The following is a 27,847-nucleotide window of genomic DNA, read 5'->3' on the forward strand; positions in this document are numbered from 1 at the left end:
GTTCGCACTATTACATGCATCTGATTATCCACAAACCATCATCCGAACTGAGAGTGAGAGATTGAGAACCTTTTATTCCATAAATTCACAATCTCAAAAGGAAGTGTGGTCTCGAAAAAGAATTACCAAGACTGTTGGTTATGGTAAAAAGGTTTAAAGCAAGTTTGATCTCGATTGTCTTCTTTACAGATACTTCATATCTCAGAACAAGGAAACCACTGTTACAATCACTGATGCTGACTTTCCTTTGATGAATCCGAACGAAATTCTTACCATGGATGTTCATCTCAAAGATCATCAGAAAAATGAATCTAGCATTTGAGCTTTCAACACTGCTATCAGCTTTCTCAAGGACTACATTGCTGAATATTGTAGATCCGATGTGGAGTTTGCTCACCTGTTCAGAACTTAAAATCTATTGGCTAAAATCAGCACTAAGCTTCCTGAAGCTCAAATCTTAGGTGAAGGACCTATTGGAGATCCTAAACTTGGTTTTGTCTATCTCAAGAAATAGACAAATCAAAAAGAATTTTTCCGAGTTCTTGAGACACATCTCGTTCCAACCCATATTTTTCAAAAGTTCATTTCAAATGCTGCAAAGAGTGATTCTTCTGAACACATCCAGAAGAAATTTATTGAGCATCTTCAATGGTACATTGAGGTCTAAAGCTACCTCTAGAGTGTTAACCTATTTGTCTTTTATGAAGCCAAGTGACAAGTCAAAAGATTGCAAATTTCACTTAAGGTGAGATTGTTGGAACATAGAAAAGTGATCCTTATGCAATCCGATATGAAGACTTCCGAGATGAAGATTGAGACTGAAGTGAACATGTTCCGAAGTGAAGAACAGCCCGAGATCTATGATTGTTTAGAAACATTTTGTGTCTGTAATGCATTAATTGTTGCAAGTACTATTTTGTATTATTATTATTATTGTTTTCTAGTATAGTACAAAAGAAAAGATCAACATCAAGGGCGGTGTCAGTCTGTTGATCTTCAGAAGTCTCTCAGTCCATGCACACATTATCTGATTTGTCTTTTAGTCATCCCTTGACTATTTAAGGAGTTGTCATCTTTGTATCAAGATAGAGATGTGTGCACATCCTTTTCCCTCTAATCAAGAATCCTCCGGTCAATCATTCTCTCTTACATTCTTCTTTTTCTTGAATTACATTACATTGTTCATACTTAGTATTATTCAATTGTGAGAACTTTGTTGATTTTCTCTATTCCGAGACAAGAATTAATGGTTTACCACACTTGATTGGATCCCTATTATTAGAAATCATGGATCTTAAGTTAACTCAATGGTTGAGCTATCAAACCTTCGCCATGCAAATCCTTGCATTCACACAAATGAGTTTGGAAAGGGAGAGGTCGCACAAGATAATTGTTGGTGCACACTACACATTTTGATTCTCATTTTAGGGGAGGTTTTGTCAAATGAGTATTGGAGTATGATATTGTGACAACCAACTTATGAGGAAAATTCAGACGTCGGACATCACTCATTGATTGTGAAAAGTGACCGCGAAGAAGCATTCATGCATTAGGGCCAATTTAAAATTTTGAAATATTATTTTTCTTTATCGTTTTGGGGATACTGCAAATCTTGTTCAAGGGATCAATATATATTATATATAACAAGCTCCTTGCAATTGCAATTTATGTTGTGATGAGATTGATATTGCGTACAACCAATCAAATTTTTTTACTGCCCTAGTAAAATTAACATAAACAAAGATGGAGACAAATCGAATAAAGGCATTCATATCTGCGTTTAGGAACATCTAAAAGCCAGACAATAAAAAGAAGTTAGAAATAAAAAATATATTGTACGTATCATACCCTTAGAGAATTTCTTTCGTATAGGACACAACTACATTCCAAAATAATGGTCAAGTTATGTTAAGCTTTTACATAACCTACCTATGCCTATGTTAAGAAAACAAATTAGCACACAACAATTTTAGTCATTAGGAGTACAGTCCAAAAGGAAAATCCAAGCAAATTAGTGGCATCAATCATAAATCTAAACAACGTAACATGTGTGTTTTCCTCATATTTTTGATTAATATATATCAACTGAACATCTTATCTTCTACGAACGGTGAAATTATATATTTCGTTTCCCAAAAAATGACGAAACCATGCGTTTCTATATAAAGCCGACCTGTGGGCAAAGAAATTATTCCAATTCATTCACATCCATTTTTTCTTATCTCTACCAGAACTATGACATCAACAAACCAGACAGCCCTGAGTTTTTTGGTATTAATCTTCTTCTCTGCTACTTTTCTTTCACACACTACATCTAGGTTGCTCCCTGAAACTTCCAGCTATGAGAGCCACGAACAATGGATGGCTCGTTATGGACGCGTGTACAAGGATGCTGATGAGAAAGAACAACGTTCAAAGATTTTTCAAGAGAATGTTCGGTACATAGAGTCATCCAACAGTGTCATGAACAAAGCTTACAAACTAGCAGTCAATGAGTTTGCAGACCTTACAAACCAAGAGTTCACGAGCACAAGGAACCGATTCAAGGCACACGAATGTTCCCCATCGACCTCTGCTTTCAGGTATGAAAATGTGACAGCAGTTCCATCATCAATGGACTGGAGAAAGAAAGGCGCAGTAACACCTGTTAAAGACCAAGGCCAATGTGGTAAGCAAAAACTACTACCTGGATTTTCAAACTTGAGACGTAGTCCAAGTAGTAATTAAGTTATGTTTGTTAACAAGACCATATTTAATTAAACTCGATATCGCATCATATATGTTTGTAGGGTGTTGCTGGGCGTTTTCAGCTGTGGCAGCTATGGAAGGAATAACCCAACTGAAAACAGGTAAATTGGTGTCCCTATCCGAACAAGAGCTCGTGGACTGCGACACCAGTGGTCAGGATCAGGGATGTGAGGGCGGTCTTATGGACGACGCCTTTGATTTCATCCTAAACAATAAAGGCCTTACTACAGAGAGCAACTACCCGTACAAAGGAGTCGATGGCACCTGCAACAGCAACGAGGAATCTAACCATGCTGCAGCGATTACGGGTCATGAAGATGTTCCTGCTAATAGTGAAAGTGCACTTTTGAAAGCTGTAGCTAGTCAGCCTATTTCTGTGGCCATTGATGCTAGTGGGTCCGACTTCCAATTCTACTCTAGCGGGGTGTTTACGGGAGAATGTGGTACTGAACTAGACCATGGTGTTACTGCGGTTGGTTATGGAGCGAGTGCAGACGGAACTAAATATTGGCTGGTGAAGAACTCTTGGGGAACAGGTTGGGGTCAAGAGGGGTACATAATGATGCAAAGAGATGTTGATGCGCAAGAAGGCCTTTGTGGCATTGCCATGATGGCTTCCTACCCGACTGCATAATTGTGTAACATCAAGAGTAATTATTGTAAATTAAGTGTATTTACAGTTATATATGTTATTACAAGGAAACATGTAAATTACAAAATGTATCCCAAAAATTAAATATTTGTAAGAATCGATGCAGCTATATATATATATTATTCATAAGAGAAATTGTGACCGTGAATGTATTTTCGTATATGCATATTCTTCTCCGAGTATTGCAAATTAATTTCGGACAAACAATCACCCAAGCAAAACATGTTGAAACGAGTGAATTCTTTTTTGATCGATGGAAGGGTAAAATGAACAAGAAATACTTTTGACTAAATAACAAAGCTTACCATATGTTGGTAGCAGATTCAAGTGCAAACTTCCAAATAATCCAAAATGAAGGACATCACAAATAAGGGAATGAGAATGTGCAGGCCACATAGATGTGAGACCCGAGTCAAATCCAAGTCATGCCAATCAAAACACCAACTTTCCTTGAGAACCACTTGAAACATTTTTTTAGGGTGCTAAGCTGCATTTGGAAGTACCGATGAAGTTGCTTTGAGAGCTATGCAATTTATTGGCTAGATGGAAGAAGCTATGAAACCACACATGTTATTTTTAAGAAAACTATTAACATTTATGTATTTATAATTAAAAGAAAAGATATTGCGTGTATTTATGTTATGTGTATTTATAATCCTACGTTTTGGCCCATGTATGGCCGTTTTATATATAGTTTCTTTTGTAAAACGTAGTTGTTAATATATTATTATTAATGAAAGAAATCATATTGTTCTTGAGAACAAATTTTTATTGTATTGATTACTAGATAAAGATTGAACTAAACCAATTGATCGAAAGCTAAAGAAAAACCATACTACACCAACCGTTAAATTGGAAGTCCAAAACTGAAAAGCCACAACAAACGACACTCTTAATGGAATTTAAATAAACCTTCGATGTAAGGGAGTACACCATGAAATCGTAATTGTCATTGAAATCATTAAGGTTACCGCATCTAAACAGTCTTGATAATCAAACCTTGCATAGTTTCGTAAATAAACTAAAAACTTGTTAATAGTCTGGAAAATTTTATCTATAACTAAGGACTCCTAAATGCCACATAATACTTCATTTTTGTTTATATTTTCTAAGTTTAACACAAAAGATATAAATGCATCTTAAAATAAGAAAATGAAATACAAAAAAACCACACAAAAGAAAATGCAACACATTTTTGGAACTCTGGCATTAGATTCAACAAAATAATTCCATGCATATTAGGGTTTTGGATCACCTCTAATGGTATCAAACTCAATTCGTATCTCCTAATTTTGATCTCTTTCCCCTTACATCCTTCTTGGCATCAACAACCGTTAACCTTTATTTTTAACCTTTTCAAACAGCCATGATCGACACCTCCTCATTATTTTTCTCAATCTTGGGAGCCTAAACTATGATTCCCGACAAGAAATATTTTACACACATAATATTGGGTTCAATGTTTTTTTTATCATACTGACGAAACATGTCGTAAACTCCTACTGTGACAACCCGAAATTTCCATTTGTATGAACAATATCTATTCAATAGAAGCCAGTCCAGTTTCAGTGATTTTCAGACTTTATCGAACAAGTTTGTGTACATTAGAGTTTATGTTTCAGGAGATGTCAGGAGAGTGGATGCTCCTGGATTGGTGAAACTTGAACATTCCAAGTTTCATAATGTCATAGTCCAATCTCCAGAATAAAAATATTTTCTGCCAAAATATTTCAGGACTATAAATAGATTTCTGAATTAATTAATTGATTATTCACAAATCCAACTAGAGAAAAGCCATTTTCTCTCTGACGGATCTTCGGGTTTTCATCCCAGATTGTGAGTCTACTTTCCTAGATGTATTTTATTACTTGTTTTATGCTTTATAACATTAATTACATGTCTAAAATGCAAGATCCGGGAGTTTAGCGCCCAAGAACGTTCTTGGGGAGTAAACTCCAAAATGGAGCTTTAAGGCTACCTAGTCACGTTTCCTTGTTAGGCAACTAGTTAAGGACTTAATGTATAATCATTAGAGGCTAGAAATCCTCAAAGAAAAACAAGCAATTGGAGTTTACGGCCCAAGAATTCTTGGACCATAAACACCATTTCCAAGGGCCAAAAGTGAGCCCTAAATCACCCTTGAGGCTTAAGGCATTTACCCTCTAATGTTTGTAGCTAATTTGGACACCAAAACACTTCTAAATCATAAAGATTTAGGAGTTTATGGCCAAGACATGCTCTTGGGCCGTAAACCCCTTTTTGAAGGGCTATAAGTGCCCTAAACACCTCTAAGGCCTTGAGACAATTACCCTTGAATACATAGGACTTGAATGGGGAATAAACTACATCAAAATCATCCCTAAAAGGGAGTTTACGGCCAAGGAACATCACTTGGGCCGTAAACTCCAAGTAAAGGCAAATGTGTGCCTAATGTCCCCTTTAGCCTTAGATAAAAACATAGCAGCTATCCTACATGTGCAAGTGACCAAAAAGAATTAAAACCAACACCCCATAGAAGTTTATGGCCGTAAACTCTAGGGGATATGGTCTTTAGGCCGTAAACTCCTCTATCGAGCATTCTAGGGCCTTAAACTACTTCAAGGATTATTCCAACAATGCTAGGCTTATTCTAGGATTAAGATAGCACTTCAAAACACCCAAAACCACCAAGTGGTGAGTTCACGGCCGTAAACTCATGGGTTCACGGCCGTAAACTCCAAAGGTGGGGTTTGTTGGGTGGTGAACTATTATACCATGGCATTTGGTGCTTCAAACCCTTTTGCCTTGTCCCGTATCGACTTAGATGCAACCCTTAGGACCTATAACATTTATACAAAGTGTTTTCATGTTCCCAAGTGTCCCAAATTATTTTATTAAGTTATTATTTGGCTAATTAGTTATATATATGCTTATTATATGATAACTAGGCTCGTGCGTGTAAACAAGTCTCTGTTTGCCACCTAGCACGGTATCCGACACTGCAATTCAAACAGCTCACCACATGTGAGTTCATACCCCTTTAATCAACCTTTGAAATGATTTTAAATGTTTTAAATACTTTATGGGGGAATACAAGTCAAACACTTATAGTTATTGCTTCAATCACATGTGATTGCATTTAATCACATGTGATTAATAACTAGGAAACCAATGATTTTATCACTGTTCAAACTGATTATCAAACTGTTTTACTTCAAAATGTTTTACAAACTCCTATACTTTTTAAACTTATTTACAACTGTGATTCAAACAAATGTTCCAATTACTTAAACTGTTTTATCAAACTTATGCCTTCAAATTGTTTTATAGATTGACATCAAGTCGATCTTTTCTTGAAATAATATTTATGGTTCAAATGTCTTATAAAATTCTTATTTATGCTTTTACTTCTTATAAATTGCATGCCCATATATGTATAGATGTATAAATAATGTTTAAAGGGCTTAGGAATGCCATCCGCCCTATTTCCTTTTCCTCGATTTGGATGTGGTCTGGTGGGATTTCGGGTGACCATCCGAAGGTCGTTTCAATATTAATTATATATCAAATATACATATATAGACATAAAATTACTCCCATATTCATACGTACTAGACACATCATTAGTTAGTTACCATCGGGGTAACACAGGATCATACATATACAACTATACTACGAGAACATATACAACTATACTACGAGAACATATACAACTATACTAGAATTAGAAACATTACATTACAAATACAAGAATACGTTAACAAATGTGATCCACTGTATCGGAGCATGCCTTAAATGTCATGTCCCGAGTTGTAGCCAGAATTCTCTTGGAGGGAGAGCGTGAGTTTGTGTATAGATCTATACTGGATTGACTATCCTACACCTCGCTGCTAGCTACAGCGGGACCTGCAGGTCTGCGGGTGCCAAACGTCATTCCGTTATTACGACCATTCGTATGTCATTGTTACCAGTCGATAGTATGGTGCAATTATCACATCTTACCTTAATATAAATCCGGTTTAAGGTAGTTAGTACAACAGTAGTTTCTATAAAACAGAACTACGGTACTACATTGATTTACCCATTACATATTTTTAGTGATAACCTCACTTAAACATTTAATGCACAAACTATATTTTATTAAATGATAGTTACACTTGGTAAATTACACACTTTTACAACAAACGAGCATACAAAACAGTTAAGCCTTGGTAGAAGGCTACTTTAATAGAAAATATAGGATTTTCTGAGGGATTCAAACTTTTACAAACACTTACATACATTTTACGAACTTATACTTGAGACACGTTCAAACGATTTTGATAACAAACACCGACACTAAAATACTTATGAACTCACCAGCTTAATGCTGATAAACTCTTTCAAAATAACTTGTATTCTCAGGTCATCAGTAGACAGGTACCGGGGCCAGCTTTTGAGAAGATGGAGCGCATTCAAGACTCATCATATTATTATTTTGATTTACATTATATTTTGGTGTCTAAAACTGTACAGAACACACTTGTATTAAATTTATATATTTAATGCAATGGATGATGTTGTTTGCTTATTTACATTTACTGTGTTGTGATACTTTACATGACGTCCTCCGCCCCAGAACGTTTCCGCCGTTCTTGGTTTTGGGGTGTGACAGATTGGTATCAGAGCATTGTTTATAGTGAATCAAGTATATCAACCCATAAAAGATATACTAAACTATAAACCCAAAAGGGATTAAAACACTCTGACCAAGAGTCTATACTTTAAATATTAAAATATTTAATTAAGTATACTAGTCTGCATTCATACTAAAATCAGTGTCACAATGACAAGAACAAAAGTATTACGATTGTTAAATATCACAAGTGAGCTCGGGGATGTATGGTCAGTCCTGGGAATGGCATAGCCTGATCAACTATGCTGGTCCTAGGAGTGATTAGCATATGCCCTAGAATGGTTGTGATATGTTAACAAGTCTAAAAACTTACCAACAATACCACAAGAAGATCAGTAGAACTTAAACTTAATATACGATAGGTGTATTTTGTACTACTAGTTACACGTATACTATATTCTTATACCTCTCTTCTCGCGTAGATTTAAATGGCTGGATTCCATCACGGCGACCCGTACTTTCCAAATGAAGGCAATGCCGGGTGGATCGATGAAGAGCCCGAAGATGAGCATCCAATCCCTTTGGATGATCACCTCGCAGAAGGCTTTTCTGATGGATCCGACTCCGAGCCTGAAGTCAACAACCTACCGCTAGTAGGTCAAGCCCCGAAAAACAACCCTCGACCAGCTTTTCCAGGTCCTACTCCCATGTGGGCAAACAACTTGAATCGCTGGAGTGATGAGCAGGGTCAACCCTTACCATACTTTGGGGACCGAAGCTTCTACAACGTCAGCGATGGTGGCTCTGCTGACCGAGCTCTGCTTGTCATTATCCGCAGAATAGCTCGTAATGTCGAGCAAGGTCGAGCAGCCATCGACCGGGTCATGGAGATTGATGCCAACTCTGGTGTCAACACAATCCGCATCCGCCGTCTTGAAGAAGACATGGAACGGAACCGGAGGACTAATGAAACCCTGCAGCAACAGCTGGCTGCCTCACGAGCGGAAATCTTAGAACTTCGAACTCGTCAGAGGGCTCAGGATCGACACCTTCAAGAGGTGTTTCGTCAAGTGTCCGACCTCAGGGCTCGCCCGGGGAATTCCCATCGCCGTTAAATGATGTCTAGTACATCTCTGTCTTTTGGTTAAGGAATAGCCTTTAACATCTGTGCTCTAAGTAGCACTTGTCTGTAAAATATTCCTAACTTTCAGTACTCTAATTAGGAATCTAAGAACTGTCAAACTATCTGTTTGGTATGATGTAAGACCTACTGTTAGGTCGATTTTCCCTGAACTTATTACATCAGTAATACCAGTAGTGTTGAAATCTATCTAACCTGTGGGAAAAATCTGTACACTTGTGCTTTCCTACTAATGTTCCTTGTTGTGACTTCAAACACTCATTCAACAGTTGGGCTATAGTTAAATTAGTCCATGTGTCACTCTCATTTTGCTTACAAATTGATTCTTACCATCTTTCTTATCTTTATAAACTTATAGCTGAAAGATGCCTCCTCGCAAATCTCCTAGGAATAACCCTGCACCTCCACCACCTCCTCCGCCTCCGGTCATCGATACTGCAGCCCTGAATGCTGCCGTAGCCGCAGCAGTGGCGACTGCCATGGCTCAGTATCATTCAACTGATGCCAGCAGAGGTGGAACCCCTGTGGAATCAACCCCGGTTGAAACCCCTGTGCGCTCGAGAGAGTGCTCATACAAGGATTTCACAAATTGCAAGCCGAAGCCTTTCTACGGCACCGGCGGGGTCATTACCCTCTCGCAATAGCTCGAGAAGACTGAATCAGTCTTCGAAATCTGTTCATGCCCTGCGGCGAGTAAAGTCAAGTACGTCGCATGCACCTTTGAAGGAAAGGCCCTGACATGGTGGAACGGCCATGTTAAGGCACTAACTCTCGTCGTAGCCAACGACATAGGCTGGGAGACGACGAAAGATCTCATGATGGAGGAATACTGCCCGAGGGGCGAATTCCAGAAACTGGAACATGAACTCTGGAACCTGACCATGAAGGGCACCAATGTGATCGCTTACACTGCCCGATTTAGCGAACTGGTGGCCCTCTGCCCCAATATGGTTCCCACTGAGGGGAAGAAGATCGAACGGTACATATGGGGGCTAGTGCCTCCGTATCAGGGGAATGTTCTAGCATCAAACCCTGCTACCTTCGATAGTGCCAAACGATTGGCACAGCGACTCATTGACCATGGAGTCAAAACCCCTGCAACCACAACCACCCTAGCCATCCAGGAACCCTCCAAACCCGTTGATACTAAGCGGAAATTCTGGGGTGAAAAGAAGAAGCAACAGGCTGCCAAAAAGCAGCAAATTGTGGCAATGCATGCCGCAATAACCCCTACTGCTGCTACTACTGCTCCGGTGAGTCGGTATGTTGGAAGTTTGCCCAAGTGCAACAAATGCAACTAGCACCACAACGGCCCCTACCGTGAAATGCAGTGCTCAAACTGCAACAGAAAAGGACACACCGTCCGTTTCTGTAAGTTCCCGACACAACCTATCAACCAAGTCCCTGGCTCTGGCGTGAGCCCAACCTGCTATGGATGTGGCGAAGCAGGCCACTTTAAGAGGGACTGCCCCAAAGCGAGGAATGCTGGAGGAGCAGGGAGGGTACTAGCTATAGGCCACGGGGAAGCAGTTGCTGACCCGACCGTGGTGACTGGTACGTTCCTCCTCGATAACTCCTATGCATGCATTCTGTTCGATAGTGGAGCGGAGCGAAGCTTCGTAAACCATAAATTTGCTCGCATGCTTAATCAACCACCGCACGCACTCAAAGAACTATTCACAGTAGAAATGGCTAATGGAAAAACTGAAAGTAGGAGTAGCATATACTTAGGTTGTATCCTAACTCTAGATAACCATTCATTCCCAATCGACCTCATGCTAGTCTCAATAAAAAGTTTCGACGTTATTATTGGCATGGATTGGTTAAGCCTTCATCGCGCCGACATCATGTGCTTCGAGAAAGCAATCCGTCTAAACCTTCCGTCTAATGAAACTCTTATAGTCTACGGCGACAAACCCGGTGCAAGTCTTCATATTATATCAAGTATTCAAGCACGTAAGTATCTGCGTAAGGAATACAGTGCATTCCTTGCTCACATCGTCGACACGAGCCTCGAAACGAAAAAACTAAAGAACATCCCTGTAGTGAGCGACTTCCCCGACATTTTCCCAGAAGAACTACCCGGGTTACCTCCGCAATGACAGGTCGAGTTTAAAATCGACTTGGTCCCAGGAGCTACCCCAGTAGCCAAGTCGCCCTACCGATTAGCACCAGCTGAGATGCAGGAACTCTCTGGTCAACTTAACGAACTGCTCAGCAAGGGCTTTATAAGACCGAGTTGCTCACCTTGGGGAGCACCGGTCTTGTTCGTTAAAAAGAAAGACGGATCATTCCGTATGTGTATTGACTACAAAGAACTCAACAAACTGACGGTCAAAAATCGTTACCCTCTGCCTCGTATAGACGATTTATTTGACCAACTGCAAGGGGCGAACTATTTTTCTAAGATTGATCTGAGATCCGGATATCACCAGTTACGAGTGCAAGAGGAGGATGTGCCAAAGACAGCCTTCCGAACTCGTTACGGACACTACGAGTTCGTGGTGATGCCATTCGGATTGACCAATGCGCCCGCAGTCTTCATGGATCTGATGAATAGGGTATGCCAGCCTTACTTGGATCAGTTTGTCATCGTTTTCATTGACGACATCCTGATCTATTCCCGAAGTAAGAAAGAACATGGCGATCACCTACGACAAGTTCTAGAGACGTTACGAAAAGAGAAACTTTATGCGAAGTTCTCGAAATGTGAATTTTGGATCCGAAGAGTTGAATTCTTAGGACACGTGGTAAGCGAAGAGGGAATCCACGTGGACCCATCCAAAATAAAAGCCATTGAGAACTGGTCAGCGCCAAAGACGCCTACTGAAATTCGCCAATTTCTAGGTCTCGCTGACTACTACCGCAGGTTCATTCAGAACTTCTCTCGAATATCGAAACCTCTTACGACCCTGACCCAGAAAGGCATGGCCTTTGACTGGGAAGAGAAACAAGAGAGAGCGTTCCAAACGCTCAAACGAGCCTTGTGCACAGCGCCAATACTATCCCTCCCCGAAGGGGTAGAAGACTTCGTAGTCTATTGCGATGCATCCAATCAAGGGCTCAGATGTGTTCTGATGCAGCGAGGAAAGGTCATCGCCTACGCCTCGAGACAGTTGAAGACACACGAGGTTAATTACACGACCCACGATCTTGAACTAGGAGCGGTAGTGTTCGCTCTGAAGATCTGGAGACATTACTTGTATGGAACGAGGAACACTATCTTTATCGACCACAAGAGTTTACAACACATCTTCGATCAGAAGGAGCTCAACATGAGACAACGACGGTGGGTCGAGCTACTCAGTGATTACGAATGCGATATTCGTTATCATCCGGGTAAAGCCAACGTAGTAGCAGACGCCCTAAGTCGGAAGGAATATTCTGGTCGCAAAGTCAAGTCATTGTCAATTACCATCCATTCACACTTGTCTAAGCAAATTCAGGCGGCTCAACTTGAAGCCATGAAACCTGAAAATGTGACGAGTGAATCCCTTAGAGGAATGGACAAGAATTTAGAAGCCAAGGGTGACAGAGCCTTATATTTCATGAACCGGATCTAGACACCGAAACACGGTGGTTTCCGAGACTTGGTCATGACCGAGACGCACAACACTCGGTATTCCGTCCACCCAGGTTCAGATAAGATGTATATGGATCTTAAAAAGCTATACTGGTGGCCTAATATGAAAGCAGAGATTGCTACCTTCGTAAGTAAATGCCTTACTTGCGCAAAGGTTAAGGTCGAGTACCAGAAGCCCTCTGGTTTATTGCAACAACCAGAGATCCCGGAATGGAAGTGGGAGCGGATCACTATGGATTTCATAACCAAATTGCCCAAGACAACGGGTGGACTTGATACCATATGGGTCATCGTGGATAGATTGACCAAGTCTGCATACTTCCTGCCTATCAAAGAAACTGACAAGATGGAGAAACTTACGAGAACATACATTAGGGAAATCGTACGGCTTCATGGTGTACCTCGTCCATTATCTCCGATAGAGATAGTAGGTTCACCTCAAGATTTTGGCAATCACTACAACATTCCCTAGGAACAAGGCTGGACATGAGCACAGCCTACCATCCTCAGACCGACGGACAGAGTGAGAGGAACATCCAAACACTAGAAGATATGTTGCGAGCCTGCGTGATGGACTTTGGGAAGGCATGGGATACTCATTTACCCCTTGTCGAGTTTTCCTATAATAACAGTTATCACACGAGCATCAAGGTTGCTCCATTTGAAGCTCTCTACGGCCGGAAGTGCAGATCCCCTTTGTGCTGGGCTGAGGTGGGTGATACCCAATTAGCCAGGGGGCAAGCTTCCGACAGTACTCTCATCGGTCCGGAGATAATTCGGGAAACGTCAGAGAAAATCGTTTAGATCCGTGAGCGATTGAAAGCCTCTAGAGACCGACAGAAGAGCTACGTTGATAAACGAAGAAAACCTTTGGAATTTTAGGTGGGAGACCGAGTCCTTCTCAAAGTCTCACCCTGGAAGGGCTTGATACGCTTCGGCAAGCGTGGGAAGCTTAATCCGAGGTACATAGGGCCTTTCGAGATTCTTGCAAGAGTCGGCCCCGTAGCTTACAAACTCGACCTACTCGACACACTTCGTAACGTACATTCTACATTCCACGTATCTAACTTGAAAAAGTGTCTGTCCGACGAGACTCTTGTAATCCCACTCGACGAGATCGAGATCAACGAGAGCCTCAACTTCGTGGAAGAACCTGTAGAGATCATGGACCGTGAGGTCAAGCAGACGAAGCAAAGCCGTATCCCTATCGTGAAGGTTCGTTGGAATGCCAAGCGAGGACCGGAATTCACTTGGGAACGCGAGGATCAGATGAAACTGAAATACCCCCATCTTTTCGCTTAATTTATTTGTAACTTCTTATTTGCTTAAATTCTAATTTCGGGACGAAATTCCTTCTAATGGGGGGATGATGTGAGAACCCGAAATTTCCATTTGTACGAACAATAACTATTCAATAGAAGCCAGTCCAGTTTCAGTGATTTTCAGACTTTATCGAACAAGTTTGTGTACATTAGGGTTTATGTTTCAGGAGATGTCAGGAGAGTGGATGCTCCTGGATTGGTGAAACTTGAACATTCCAAGTTTCATAATGTCATAGTCCAATCTCCAGAATAAAAATATTTTCTGCCAAAATATTTCAGGACTATAAATAGATTTCTGAATTAATTAATTGATTATTCACAAATCCAACTAGAGAAAAGCCATTTTCTCTCTGACGGATCTTCGGGTTTTCATCCCAGATTGTGAGTCTACTTTCCTAGATGTGTTTTATTACTTGTTTTATGCTTTATAACATTAATTACATGTCTAAAATGCAAGATCCGGGAGTTTACCGCCCAAGAACGTTCTTGGGAAGTAAACTCCAAAATGGAGCTTTAAGGCTACCTAGTCCCGTTTCCTTGTTAGGCAACTAGTTAAGGACTTAATGTATAATCACTAGAGGCTAGAAATCATCAAAGAACAACAAGCAATTGGAGTTTACGGCCCAAGAGTTCTTGGACCGTAAACACCATTTCCAAGGGCCAAAAGTGAGCCCTAAATCACCCTTGAGGCTTAAGGCATTTACCCTCTAATGTTTGTAGCTAATTTAGACACCAAAACACTTCTAAATCATAAAGATTTAGGAGTTTACGGCCAAGACATGCTCTTGGGCCGTAAACCCCTTTTTGAAGGGCTATAAGTGCCCTAAACACCTCTAAGGCCTTGAGACAATTACCCTTGAATACATAGGACTTGAATGGGGAATAAACTACATCAAAATCATCCCTAAAAGGGAGTTTATGGCCAAGGAACATCACTTGGGCCGTAAACTCCAAGTAAAGGCACAAATGTGTGCCTAATGTCCCCTTTAGCCTTAGATAAAAACATAGAAGCTATCCTACATGTGCAAGTGACCAAAAAGAATTAAAACCAACACCCCATAGGAGTTTACGGCCGTAAACTCTAGGGGATATGGTCTTTAGGCCATAAACTCCTCTATCGAGCATTCTAGGGCCTTAAACTACTTCAAGGATTATTCCAACAATGCTAGGCTTATTCTAGGATTAAGATAGCACTTCAAAACACCCAAAACCACCAAGTGGTGAGTTCACGGCCGTAAACTCATGGGTTCACGGCCGTAAACTCCAAAGGTGGGGTTTGTTGGGTGGTGAACTATTATACCATGTCATTTGGTGCTTCAAACCCTTTTGCCTTGTCCCGTATCGACTTAGATGCAACCCTTAGGACCTATAACATTTATACAAAGTGTTTTCATGTTCCCAAGTGTCCCAAATTATTTTATTAAATCATTATTTGGCTAATTAGTTATATATATGCTTATTATATGATAACTAGGCTCGTGCGTGTAAACAAGTCTCCGTTTGCCACCTAGCACGGTATCCGACACTGCAATTCAAACAACTCACCACATGTGAGTTCATACCCCTTTAATCAACCTTTGAAATGATTTTAAATGTTTTAAATACTTTATGGGGGAATACAAGTCAAACACTTATAGTTATTGCTTCAATCACATGTGATTGCATTTAATCACATGTGATTAATAACTAGGAAACCAATGATTTTATCACTGTTCAAACTGATTATCAAACTGTTTTACTTCAAAATGTTTTACAAACTCTTATACTTTTTAAACTTATTTACAACTGTGATTCAAACAAATGTTCCAATTACTTAAACTGTTTTATCAAACTTATGCCTTCAAATTGTTTTATAGATTGACATCAAGTCGATCTTTTCTTGAAATAATATTTATGGTTCAAATGTCTTATAAAATTCTTATTTATGCTTTTACTTCTTATAAATTGCATGCCCATATATGTATAGATGTATAAATAATGTTTAAAGGGCTTAGGAATGCCATCCGCCCTATTTCCTTTTCCTCGATTTGGATGTGGTCTGGTGGGATTTCGGGTGACCATCCGAAGGTCGTTTCAATATTAATTATATATCAAATATACATATATAGACATAAAATTACTCCAATATTCATACGTACTAGACACATCATTAGTTAGTTACCATCGGGGTAACACAGGATCATACATATACAACTATACTACGAGAACATAAACAGTCTTGATAATCAAACCTTGCATAGTTTCGTAAATAAACTAAAAACTTGTTAATAGTCTGGAAAAATTTGTCTATAACTAAAGACCCCTAAATGCCACATAATACTTCATTTTTATTTATATTTTCTAAGTTTATCACAAAAGAAATAAATGCATCTGAAAATAAGAAAATGAAATACAAAAAAACCGCACAAAAGAAAATGCAACACATTTTTGGAACTCTGGCATTAGATTCAACAAAATAATTCCATGCATATTAGGGTTTTGGATCACCTCTAATGGTAGCATACTCAATTCGTCTCTCCTAATTTTGATCTCTTTCCCCTTACATCCTTCTTGGCATCAACAACCGTTAACCTTTATTTTTAACCTTTTCAAGCAGCCATGATCGACACCTCATCATCATTTTTCTCAATCTTGGGAGCCTAAACTATGATTCCCGACAAGAAATATTTTACACACATAATATTGGGTTCAATGTTTTTCTTTTATCATACTGACGAAACATGTCGTAAACTCCTACTACACATTATGATTGTGAGAGCATAAAAATCGACTTGATCGTCAAACATTCGATCTACGGTATAATCTAACAGCTATATTTTATAAAATAAAATGATCCTAAACCGAATACGGCTACCATGTAGATTCTCGAGAAATCTGAGACCTTATTTCTTGAGATGTTAAGGGAAATCAACAGTTGTATAATACCTCTACTACCTTTACTGGGACCCGACTAACAATGAGTATTACACCTAAATCATGTCGGTTACACTTCTCTTAGAAAAAATTGATATGATGGTCGTGTATTAGAATTTCCTCATATATACCGTTAAAGATTTGTGTTGCCATGAAAATGACGACATTGCTAGTATCATTCAATTATGTTCCCACGTTCTCTATCAACGTTTTTAATACGACAACATTGGATGGATATATTTAGAAATTAATATGATTTCCATTTCGATCACTCATAATCAGTCATGCTTTTAGGCGAAGGTGAAGTTGAAAGCCCAGGAGTCTAGTACCAAACGGTGACCGACATAACACTTGAATTATTGGTCACCCTTAGCCACCTCCGTTTATCGAAAAACCAAGATTTTTTTTTGTATATATAAAGAATAACTATTGTGTTTGTTTGTTTCATGAGGCGACTCCAAATGGAATGGTTTAGAGACTTTGGTTTTTCACATATCTCATACACGATGGGAGTTAAAAAAAAAATTGGGTAATAAAGCTTATAAATGGTGGAGGAGAGATATTTCCACCAATAGAACTTTAGTTCTTCACCCTCAAACAAACAAGGGGGTTGAATAATCCACATTTTGAGAAAATTTTCTGATGAAAAACTTTTTAAATTAACAAACAAAAATAATATAAATTAATAACATAAAATCAAAAGTTACATTTAACATTGAAAATAATTGATGAAATAATTATTATGATTGAAATCATAAAAATGGCAAAATGAATAGTTTTTAAATATACTTTTTCATTTTTGATTTTCAATGATTTCCCTTTAGCACATTTTGTACCTTTTCAAACATATTTTCACGATTTCCCTTTGTTAACACGGTAAACTGGCTTTTTTCTTCTCCATTTTAATTTGGTGGGCATGTGGACAAGTTTGCTACAGCAATATTGTGGAAAATGAGCTTGGACATGGATAGTTCGCACAAGGTCAATGTTGGTGCACACTATTCATTTTGATTGTCATTTTTGAGGAGGTTTTGTCAAATAAGTATTGGAGTATCATGTCGTGACAACCGACTTCAGGGAAAATTAAGACATCACATCGGGCTTCACTCATTTTTTGTGAAATGTGGCCGTGAAGAAGCATTCACGCATTATGGCCAAATTAAAATTCTGAAATATTATTTTTCTTGATCGTTTTGGGAATCCTGCAAGTCTTGTTGAAGGGATCATTATATATTATATATAACAAGCTCCTTGCAATTGCAATGTATGTTGTGATGAGATTGATATTGCGTACAACCAATCAAATTCTTTTACCGCATAGTATTCTTCAAATGCATTGAATGTGTGGGTAAAGTTAACATAAATCAAGACCGAGACAAATAGAATAAAGGCATGGATATCTGGGTTTTGAACATCTAAAACCCAGACAATTTAAAAAAAAAAGAAATTAGAAATAAAAAAATATCTGGTACGTATCAGACCCTTAGAGAATTTTCTTCACATAGGTCACAACTACATACCAAAAGAATGGCCAAGCTATGTTCAGCTTTTACATAACCTACCTATGCGTGTGTTAAGAAAACAAATTAGCACAAAACAATTTTAGTCAATAGGAGTATAGTCCAAAAGGAAAATCCAAGTAAATTAGTGGCATCAATCATAAATCTAAACAACGTAACATGTGTGTTTTCCTAATATTTTTGATTAATATATATCAACTGAACATCTTATCTTCCACGAAAGGTGATATATTTCCTAAACAATGACGAAACCATGCGTTTCTATATAAAGCCGGGCAAAGAAATTATTCCGAATCATTCACATCCATTTTTTCTTATATCTACCAGAACTATGACATCAACAAACCAGACAGCCCTGAGTTTTTTGGTATTAATCTTCTTCTCTGCTACTTTGCTTTCACAAACTACATCTAGGCTGCTCCCTGAAACTTCCAGCTATGAGAGCCACGAACAATGGATGGCTCGTTGTGGACGCGTGTACAAGGATGCTGATGAGAAAGAACAACGTTTAAAGATTTTTCAAGAGAATGTTCGGTACATAGAGTCATCCAACAGTGTCATGAACAAAGCTTACAAACTAGCAGTCAATGAGTTTGCAGACCTTACAAACCAAGAGTTCACGAGCACAAGGAACCGATTCAAGGCACACGAATGTTCCCCATCGACCTCTGCTTTCAGGTATGAAAATGTGACAGCAGTTCCATCATCAATGGACTGGAGAAAGAAAGGAGCAGTAACACCTGTTAAAGACCAAGGCCAATGTGGTAAGCAAAAACTACGACCGGGATTTTCAAACTTGAGACGTAGTTATGTTTGTTAACAAGACCATATTTAATTAAACTCGATATCGCATCATATATGTTTGTAGGGTGTTGCTGGGCGTTTTCAGCTGTGGCAGCTATGGAAGGAATAACCCAACTGAAAACAGGTAAATTGGTGTCTCTATCCGAACAAGAGCTCGTGGACTGCGACACCAGTGGTCAGGATCAGGGATGTGAGGGCGGTCTTATGGACGACGCCTTTGATTTCATCCTAAACAATAAAGGCCTTACTACAGAGAGCAACTACCCGTACAAAGGAGTCGATGGCACCTGCAACAGCAACGAGGAATCTAACCATGCTGCAGCGATTACGGGTCATGAAGATGTTCCTGCTAATAGTGAAAGTGCACTTTTGAAAGCTGTCGCTAGTCAGCCTATTTCTGTGGCCATTGATGCTAGTGGGTCCGACTTCCAATTCTACTCTAGTGGGGTGTTTACGGGAGAATGTGGTACTGAACTAGACCATGGTGTTACTGCGGTTGGTTATGGAGCGAGTGCAGACGGAACTAAATATTGGCTGGTGAAGAACTCTTGGGGAACAGGTTGGGGTCAAGAGGGGTACATAATGATGCAAAGAGATGTTGATGCGCAAGAAGGCCTTTGTGGCATTGCCATGATGGCTTCCTACCCGACTGCATAATTGTGTAACATCAAGAGTAATTATTGTAAATTAAGTGTATTTACAGTTATATATGTTATTACAAGGAAACATGTAAATTACAAAATGTATCCCAAAAATTAAATATTTGTAAGAATCGATGCAGCTATATATATATATTATTCATAAGAGAAATTGTGACCGTGAATGTATTTTCGTATATGCATATTCTTCTCCGAGTATTGCAAATTAATTTCGGACAAACAATCACCCAAGCAAAACATGTTGAAACGAGTGAATTCTTTTTTGATCAAACGAAGGGTCAAATGAACAAGAAATATTTTTGACCAAATAACAAAGTTTACCATAAGTTGGTAGCAGATTCAAGTGCAAACTTCCAAATAATCCAAAATGAAGCACATCACAAATCAGGGAATGAGAATCTGCAGGCCACAGATAGATGTCAGACCCGAGTCAAATCCAAGTCATGCCAATCAAAACACCAACTTTTCTTGAGAACCACTTGAAACATCTTTTTTGGGTGCTAAGCTGCATTTGGAAGTACCGATGAATTTGCTTTGAGAGCTATGCAATTTATTGGCTAAATGGAAGAAGCTATGAAACCACACATGTTATTTTTAAGAAAACTATTAACATTTATGTATTTATAATAAAAAGAAAAGAAATTGCGTCTATTTATGTTATGTGTATTTATAATCCTACGTTTTGGCCCATGTATGGCCGTTTTATATATAGTTTCTTTTGTACAACGTAGTTGTTAATATATTATTATTAATGAAAGAAATCATGTTGTTCTTGAGAACAAATTTTTATTGTATTGACTAGTAGATAAAGATTGTAATAAACCAATTGATCGAAAGCTAAAGAAAAACCACACTACACCAACCGTTAAATTGGAAGTCCAAAACTGAAAAGCCACAACAAACGACACTCTTAATGGAATTTAAATAAACCTTCGATGTAAGGGAGTACACCATGAAATCGTAATTGTCATTGGAATCATTAAGGTTACCGCATCTAAACAGTCTTGATAATCAAACCTTGCATAGTTTCGTAAATAAACTAAAAACTTGTTAATAGTCTGCAAAATTTTGTCTATAACTAAGGACCCCTAAATGCCACATAATACTTCATTTTTATTTATATTTTCTAAGTTTATCACAAAAGAAATAAATGCATCTGAAAATAAGAAAACGAAATACAAAAAAACCGCACCAAAGAAAATGCAACACATTTTTGGAACTCTGGCATTAGATTCAACAAAATAATTCCATGCATATTAGGGTTTTGGATCACCTCTAATGGTAGCATACTCAATTCGTCTCTCCTAATTTTGATCTCTTTCCCCTTACATCCTTCTTGGCATCAACAACCGTTAACCTTTATTTTTAACCTTTTCAAGCAGCCATGATCGACACCTCCTCATCATTTTTCTCAATCTTGGGAGCCTAAACTATGATTCCCGACAAGAAATATTTTACACACATAATATTGGGTTCAATGTTTTTTTTATCATACTGACGAAACATGTCGTAAACTCCTACTACACATTATGATTGTGAGAGCATAAAAATCGACTTGATCGTCAAACATTCGATCTACGGTATAATCTAACAGCTATATTTTATAAAATAAAATGATCCTAAACTGAACACGGCTACCATGTAGATTCTCGAGAAATCTGAGACCTTATTTCTTGAGATGTTAAGGGAAATCAACAGTTGTATAATACCTCTACTACCTTTACTGGGACCCGACTAACAATGAGTATTACACCTAAATCATGTCGGTTACACTTCTCTTAGAAAAAATTGATATGATGGTCGTGTATTAGAATTTCCTCATATATACCGTTAAAGATTTGTGTTGCCATGAAAATGACGACATTGCTAGTATCATTCAATTATGTTCCCACGTTCTCTATCAACGTTTTTAATACGACAACATTGGATGGATATATTTAGAAATTAATATGATTTCCATTTCGATCACTCCTAATCACTCATGGTTTTAGGCGAAGGTGAAGTTCAAAGCCCAGGAGTGTAGTACCAAACGGTGACGGCCATAACACTTTAATTATTGGTCACCCTTAGCCACCTTCGTTTGTCAAAAAACCAAGGTTTTTTTTTTGTATATATAAAGAATAACTATTGTGTTTGTTTGTTTCATGAGGCGACTCCTAATGAAATGCTTTAGAGACTTTGGTTTTTCACATATCTCACACCCGATGGAAGTTAAAAAAAAAATTATTGGGTATTAAAGCTTATAAATGATGGAGGACAGATATTTCCACCAATAGAACTTTAGTTCTTCACCCTCAAACAAACAAGGGGGTTGAATAATCCACATTTTGAGAAAATTTTCCGATGAAAAACTTTTTAAATTAACAAACAATAATAATATAAATTAATAACATAAAATCGAAAGTTACATTTAACATTGAAAATAATTGATGAAATAATAATTATTATTATTGAAATCATAAAAATGGCAAAATGAATAGTTTTTAAATATACTTTTTCACTTTTGATTTTCAATGATTTCCCTTTAGCACATTTTGTACCTTTTCAAACATATTTTCACGATTTCCCTTTGTTAACATGGTAAACTGGCTTTTTTCTTCTCCATTTTAATTTGGTGGGCATGTGGACAAGTTTGCTATAGTAATATTGTGGAAAATGAGCTTGGACAGGGATAGTTCGCACAAGGTCAATGTTGGTGCACACTATTCGTTTTGATTGTCATTTTTGAGGAGGTTTTGTCAAATAAGTATCGGAGTATCATGTCGTGACAACCGACTTCAGGGAAAATTAAGACATCACATCGGGCTTCACTCATTTTTTGTGAAATGTGGCCGTGAAGAAGCATTCACGCATTATGGCCAAATTAAAGTTCTGAAATATTATTTTTCTTGATCGTTTTGGGAATCCTGCAAGTCTTGTTGAAGGGATCATTATATATTATATATAACAAGCTCCTTGCAATTGCAATGTATGTTGTGATGAGATTGATATTGCGTACAACCAATCAAATTCTTTTACCGCATAGTATTCTTCAAATGCATTGAATGTGTGGGTAAAGTTAACATAAATCAAGACGGAGACAAATAGAATAAAGGCATGCATATCTGGGTTTTGAACATCTAAAACCCAGACAAGTTCAAAAAAAAATTAGAAATAAAAAAATATCTGGTACGTATCAGACCCTTAGAGAATTTTCTTCACATAGGTCACAACTACATACCAAAATAATGGCCAAGCTATGTTCAGCTTTTACATAACCTACCTATGCGTGTGTTAAGAAAACAAATTAGCACAAAACAATTTTAGTCAATGGGAGTATACTCCAAAAGGAAAATCCAAGTAAATTAGTGGCATCAATCATAAATCTAAACAACGTAACATGTGTGTTTTCCTCATATTTTTGATTAATATATATCAACTGAACATCTTATCTTCCACGAAAGGTGATATATTTCCTAAACAATGACGAAACCATGCGTTTCTATATAAAGCCGGGCAAAGAAATTATTCCGAATCATTCACATCCATTTTTTCTTATCTCTACCAGAACTATGACATCAACAAACCAGACAGCCCTGAGTTTTTTGGTATTAATCTTCTTCTCTGCTACTTTGCTTTCACACACTACATCTAGGCTGCTCCCTGAAACTTCCAGCTATGAGAGCCACGAACAATGGATGGCTCGTTATGGACGCGTGTACAAGGATGCTGATGAGAAAGAACAACGTTCAAAGATTTTTCAAGAGAATGTTCGGTACATAGAGTCATCCAACAGTGTCATGAACAAAGCTTACAAGCTAGCAGTCAATGAGTTTGCAGACCTTACAAACCAAGAGTTCACGAGCACAAGGAACCGATTCAAGGCACACGAATGTTCCCCATCGACCTCTGCTTTCAGGTATGAAAATGTGACAGCAGTTCCATCATCAATGGACTGGAGAAAGAAAGGAGCAGTAACACCTGTTAAAGACCAAGGCCAATGTGGTAAGCAAAAACTACTACCGGGATTTTCAAACTTGAGATGTAGTCCAAGTAGTAATTAAGTTATGTTTGTTAACAAGACCATATTTAATTAAACTCGATATCGCATCATATATGTTTGTAGGGTGTTGCTGGGCGTTTTCAGCTGTGGCAGCTATGGAAGGAATAACCCAACTGAAAACAGGTAAATTGGTGTCTCTATCCGAACAAGAGCTCGTGGACTGCGACACCAGTGGTCAGGATCAGGGATGTGAGGGCGGTCTTATGGACGACGCCTTTGATTTCATCCTAAACAATAAAGGCCTTACTACAGAGAGCAACTACCCGTACAAAGGAGTCGATGGCACCTGCAACAGCAACGAGGAATCTAACCATGCTGCAGCGATTACGGGTCATGAAGATGTTCCTGCTAATAGTGAAAGTGCACTTTTGAAAGCTGTAGCTAGTCAGCCTATTTCTGTGGCCATTGATGCTAGTGGGTCCGACTTCCAATTCTACTCTAGCGGGGTGTTTACGGGAGAATGTGGTACTGAACTAGACCATGGTGTTACTGCGGTTGGTTATGGAGCGAGTGCAGACGGAACTAAATATTGGCTGGTGAAGAACTCTTGGGGAACAGGTTGGGGTCAAGAGGGGTACATAATGATGCAAAGAGATGTTGATGCGCAAGAAGGCCTTTGTGGCATTGCCATGATGGCTTCCTACCCGACTGCATAATTGTGTAACATCAAGAGTAATTATTGTAAATTAAGTGTATTTACAGTTATGTTATTACAAGGAAACATGTAAATTACAAAATGTATCCCAAAAATTAAATATTTGTAAGAATCGATGCAGCTATATATATATTATTCATAAGAGAAATTGTGACCGTGAATGTATTTTCGTATATGCATATTCTTCTCCGAGTATTGCAAATTAATTTCGGACAAACAATCACCCAAGCAAAACATGTTGAAACGAGTGAATTCTTTTTTGATCAAACGAAGGGTCAAATGAACAAGAAATACTTTTGACCAAATAACAAAGTTTACCATAAGTTGGTAGCAGATTCAAGTGCAAACTTCCAAATAATGCAAAATGAAGCACATCACAAATCAGGGAATGAGAATCTGCAGGCCAGATAGATGTCAGACCCGAGTCAAATCCAAGTCATGCCAATCAAAACACCAACTTTCCTTGAGAACCACTTGAAACATTTTTATTGGGTGCTAAGCTGCATTTGGAAGTACCGATGAAGTTGCTTTGAGAGCTATGCAATTTATTGGCTAGATGGAAGAAGCTATGAAACCGCACATGTTATTTTTAAGAAAACTATTAACATTTATGTATTTATAATAAAAAGAAAAGAAATTGCGTGTATTTATGTTATGTGTATTTATAATCCTACGTTTTGGCCCATGTATGGCCGTTTTATATATAGTTTCTTTTGTACAACGTAGTTGTTAATATATTATTATTAATGAAAGAAATCATGTTGTTCTTGAGAACAAATTTTTATTGTATTGACTAGTAGATAAAGATTGTAATAAACCAATTGATCGAAAGCTAAAGAAAAACCACACTACACCAACCGTTAAATTGGAAGTCCAAAACTGAAAAGCCACAACAAACGACACTCTTAATGGAATTTAAATAAACCTTCGATGTAAGGGAGTACACCATGAAATCGTAATTGTCATTGGAATCATTAAGGTTACCGCATCTAAACAGTCTTGATAATCAAACCTTGCATAGTTTCGTAAATAAACTAAAAACTTGTTAATAGTCTGGAAAATTTTGTCTATAACTAAGGACCCCTAAATGCCACATAATACTTCATTTTTATTTATATTTTCTAAGTTTATCACAAAAGAAATAAATGCATCTGAAAATAAGAAAATGAAATACAAAAAAACCGCACAAAAGAAAATGCAACACATTTTTGGAACTCTGGCATTAGATTCAACAAAATAATTCCATGCATATTAGGGTTTTGGATCACCTCTAATGGTAGCATACTCAATTCGTCTCTCCTAATTTTGATCTCTTTCCCCTTACATCCTTCTTGGCATCAACAACCGTTAACCTTTATTTTTAACCTTTTCAAGCAGCCATGATCGACACCTCATCATCATTTTTCTCAATCTTGGGAGCCTAAACTATGATTCCCGACAAGAAATATTTTACACACATAATATTGGGTTCAATGTTTTTTTTATCATACTGACGAAACATGTCGTAAACTCCTACTACACATTATGATTGTGAGAGCATAAAAATCGACTTGATCGTCAAACATTCGATCTACGGTATAATCTAACAGCTATATTTTATAAAATAAAATGATCCTAAACCGAATACGGCTACCATGTAGATTCTCGAGAAATCTGAGACCTTATTTCTTGAGATGTTAAGGGAAATCAACAGTTGTATAATACCTCTACTACCTCTACTGGGACCCGACTAACAATGAGTATTACACCTAAATCATGTCGGTTACACTTCTCTTAGAAAAAAACTGATTTGATAGTCGTGTATTAGAATTTCCTCATACATACCGTTAAAGATTTGTGTTGCCATGAAAATGACGACATTGCTAGTATCATTCAATTATGTTCCCACGTTCTCTATCAACGTTTTTAATACGACAACATTGGATGGATATATTTAGAAATTAATATGATTTCCATTTCGATCACTCCTAATCACTCATGGTTTTAGGCGAAGGTGAAGTTCAAAGCCCAGGAGTGTAGTACCAAACGGTGACGGCCATAACACTTTAATTATTGGTCACCCTTAGCCACCTTCGTTTGTCAAAAAACCAAGGTTTTTTTTTTGTATATATAAAGAATAACTATTGTGTTTGTTTGTTTCATGAGGCGACTCCTAATGAAATGCTTTAGAGACTTTGGTTTTTCACATATCTCACACCCGATGGAAGTTAAAAAAAAAAGTATTGGGTAATAAAGCTTATAAATGATGGAGGACAGATATTTCCACCAATAGAACTTTAGTTCTTCACCCTCAAACAAACAAGGGGGTTGAATAATCCACATTTTGAGAAAATTTTCCGATGAAAAACTTTTTAGATTAACAAACAATAATAATATAAATTAATAACATAAAATCGAAAGTTACATTTAACATTGAAAATAATTGATGAAATAATAATTATTATTATTGAAATCATAAAAATGGCAAAATGAATAGTTTTTAAATATACTTTTTCACTTTTGATTTTCAATGATTTCCCTTTAGCACATTTTGTACCTTTTCAAACATATTTTCACGATTTCCCTTTGTTAACATGGTAAACTGGCTTTTTTCTTCTCCATTTTAATTTGGTGGGCATGTGGACAAGTTTGCTACAGTAATATTGTGGAAAATGAGCTTGGACAGGGATAGTTCGCACAAGGTCAATGTTGGTGCACACTATTCGTTTTGATTGTCATTTTTGAGGAGGTTTTGTCAAATAAGTATCGGAGTATCATGTCGTGACAACCGACTTCAGGGAAAATTAAGACATCACATCGGGCTTCACTCATTTTTTGTGAAATGTGGCCGTGAAGAAGCATTCACGCATTATGGCCAAATTAAAGTTCTGAAATATTATTTTTCTTGATCGTTTTGGGAATCCTGCAAGTCTTGTTGAAGGGATCATTATATATTATATATAACAAGCTCCTTGCAATTGCAATGTATGTTGTGATGAGATTGATATTGCGTACAACCAATCAAATTCTTTTACTGGATAGTATTCTTCAAATGCATTGAATGTGTGGGTAAAGTTAACATAAATCAAGACGGAGACAAATAGAATAAAGGCATGCATATCTGGGTTTTGAACATCAAAACCCAGACAAGTTAAAAAAAAAAATTAGAAATAAAAAAATATCTGGTACGTATCAGACCCTTAGAGAATTTTCTTCACATAGGTCACAACTACAT

General features: G+C 37.8%; 3 protein-coding genes across 3 annotated transcripts; all 3 read left to right on the forward strand.

Moving 5' to 3' along the window:
• The first annotated feature begins 2,235 nt into the window (after positions 1-2,235).
• On the forward strand, positions 2,236-3,382 carry LOC145066468 (senescence-specific cysteine protease SAG39-like). The gene is made up of 2 exons (XM_079013726.1): positions 2,236-2,668; positions 2,790-3,382. Exons 1-2 carry the CDS (start codon positions 2,236-2,238, stop codon positions 3,380-3,382), a joined length of 1,026 nt encoding a protein of 341 aa, XP_078869852.1.
• Positions 3,383-18,804: 15,422 nt separating this feature from the next.
• On the forward strand, positions 18,805-19,934 carry LOC145066513 (senescence-specific cysteine protease SAG12-like). The gene is made up of 2 exons (XM_079013792.1): positions 18,805-19,237; positions 19,342-19,934. The coding sequence occupies exons 1-2, from the start codon at positions 18,805-18,807 to the stop codon at positions 19,932-19,934; spliced, it is 1,026 nt and encodes a 341-aa protein (XP_078869918.1).
• A 3,553-nt stretch (positions 19,935-23,487) lies between these two features.
• LOC145066405 (senescence-specific cysteine protease SAG39-like) lies at positions 23,488-24,634 on the forward strand. Its single transcript, XM_079013638.1, has 2 exons — positions 23,488-23,920; positions 24,042-24,634. Exons 1-2 carry the CDS (start codon positions 23,488-23,490, stop codon positions 24,632-24,634), a joined length of 1,026 nt encoding a protein of 341 aa, XP_078869764.1.
• Positions 24,635-27,847: the final 3,213 nt, after the last annotated feature.

Source organism: Lactuca serriola, chromosome 8 (assembly GCF_051521515.1).
Source record: "Lactuca serriola cultivar US96UC23 chromosome 8, Lser_US96UC23_V15, whole genome shotgun sequence".
Classification (NCBI taxonomy): Eukaryota; Viridiplantae; Streptophyta; class Magnoliopsida; order Asterales; family Asteraceae; genus Lactuca; species Lactuca serriola.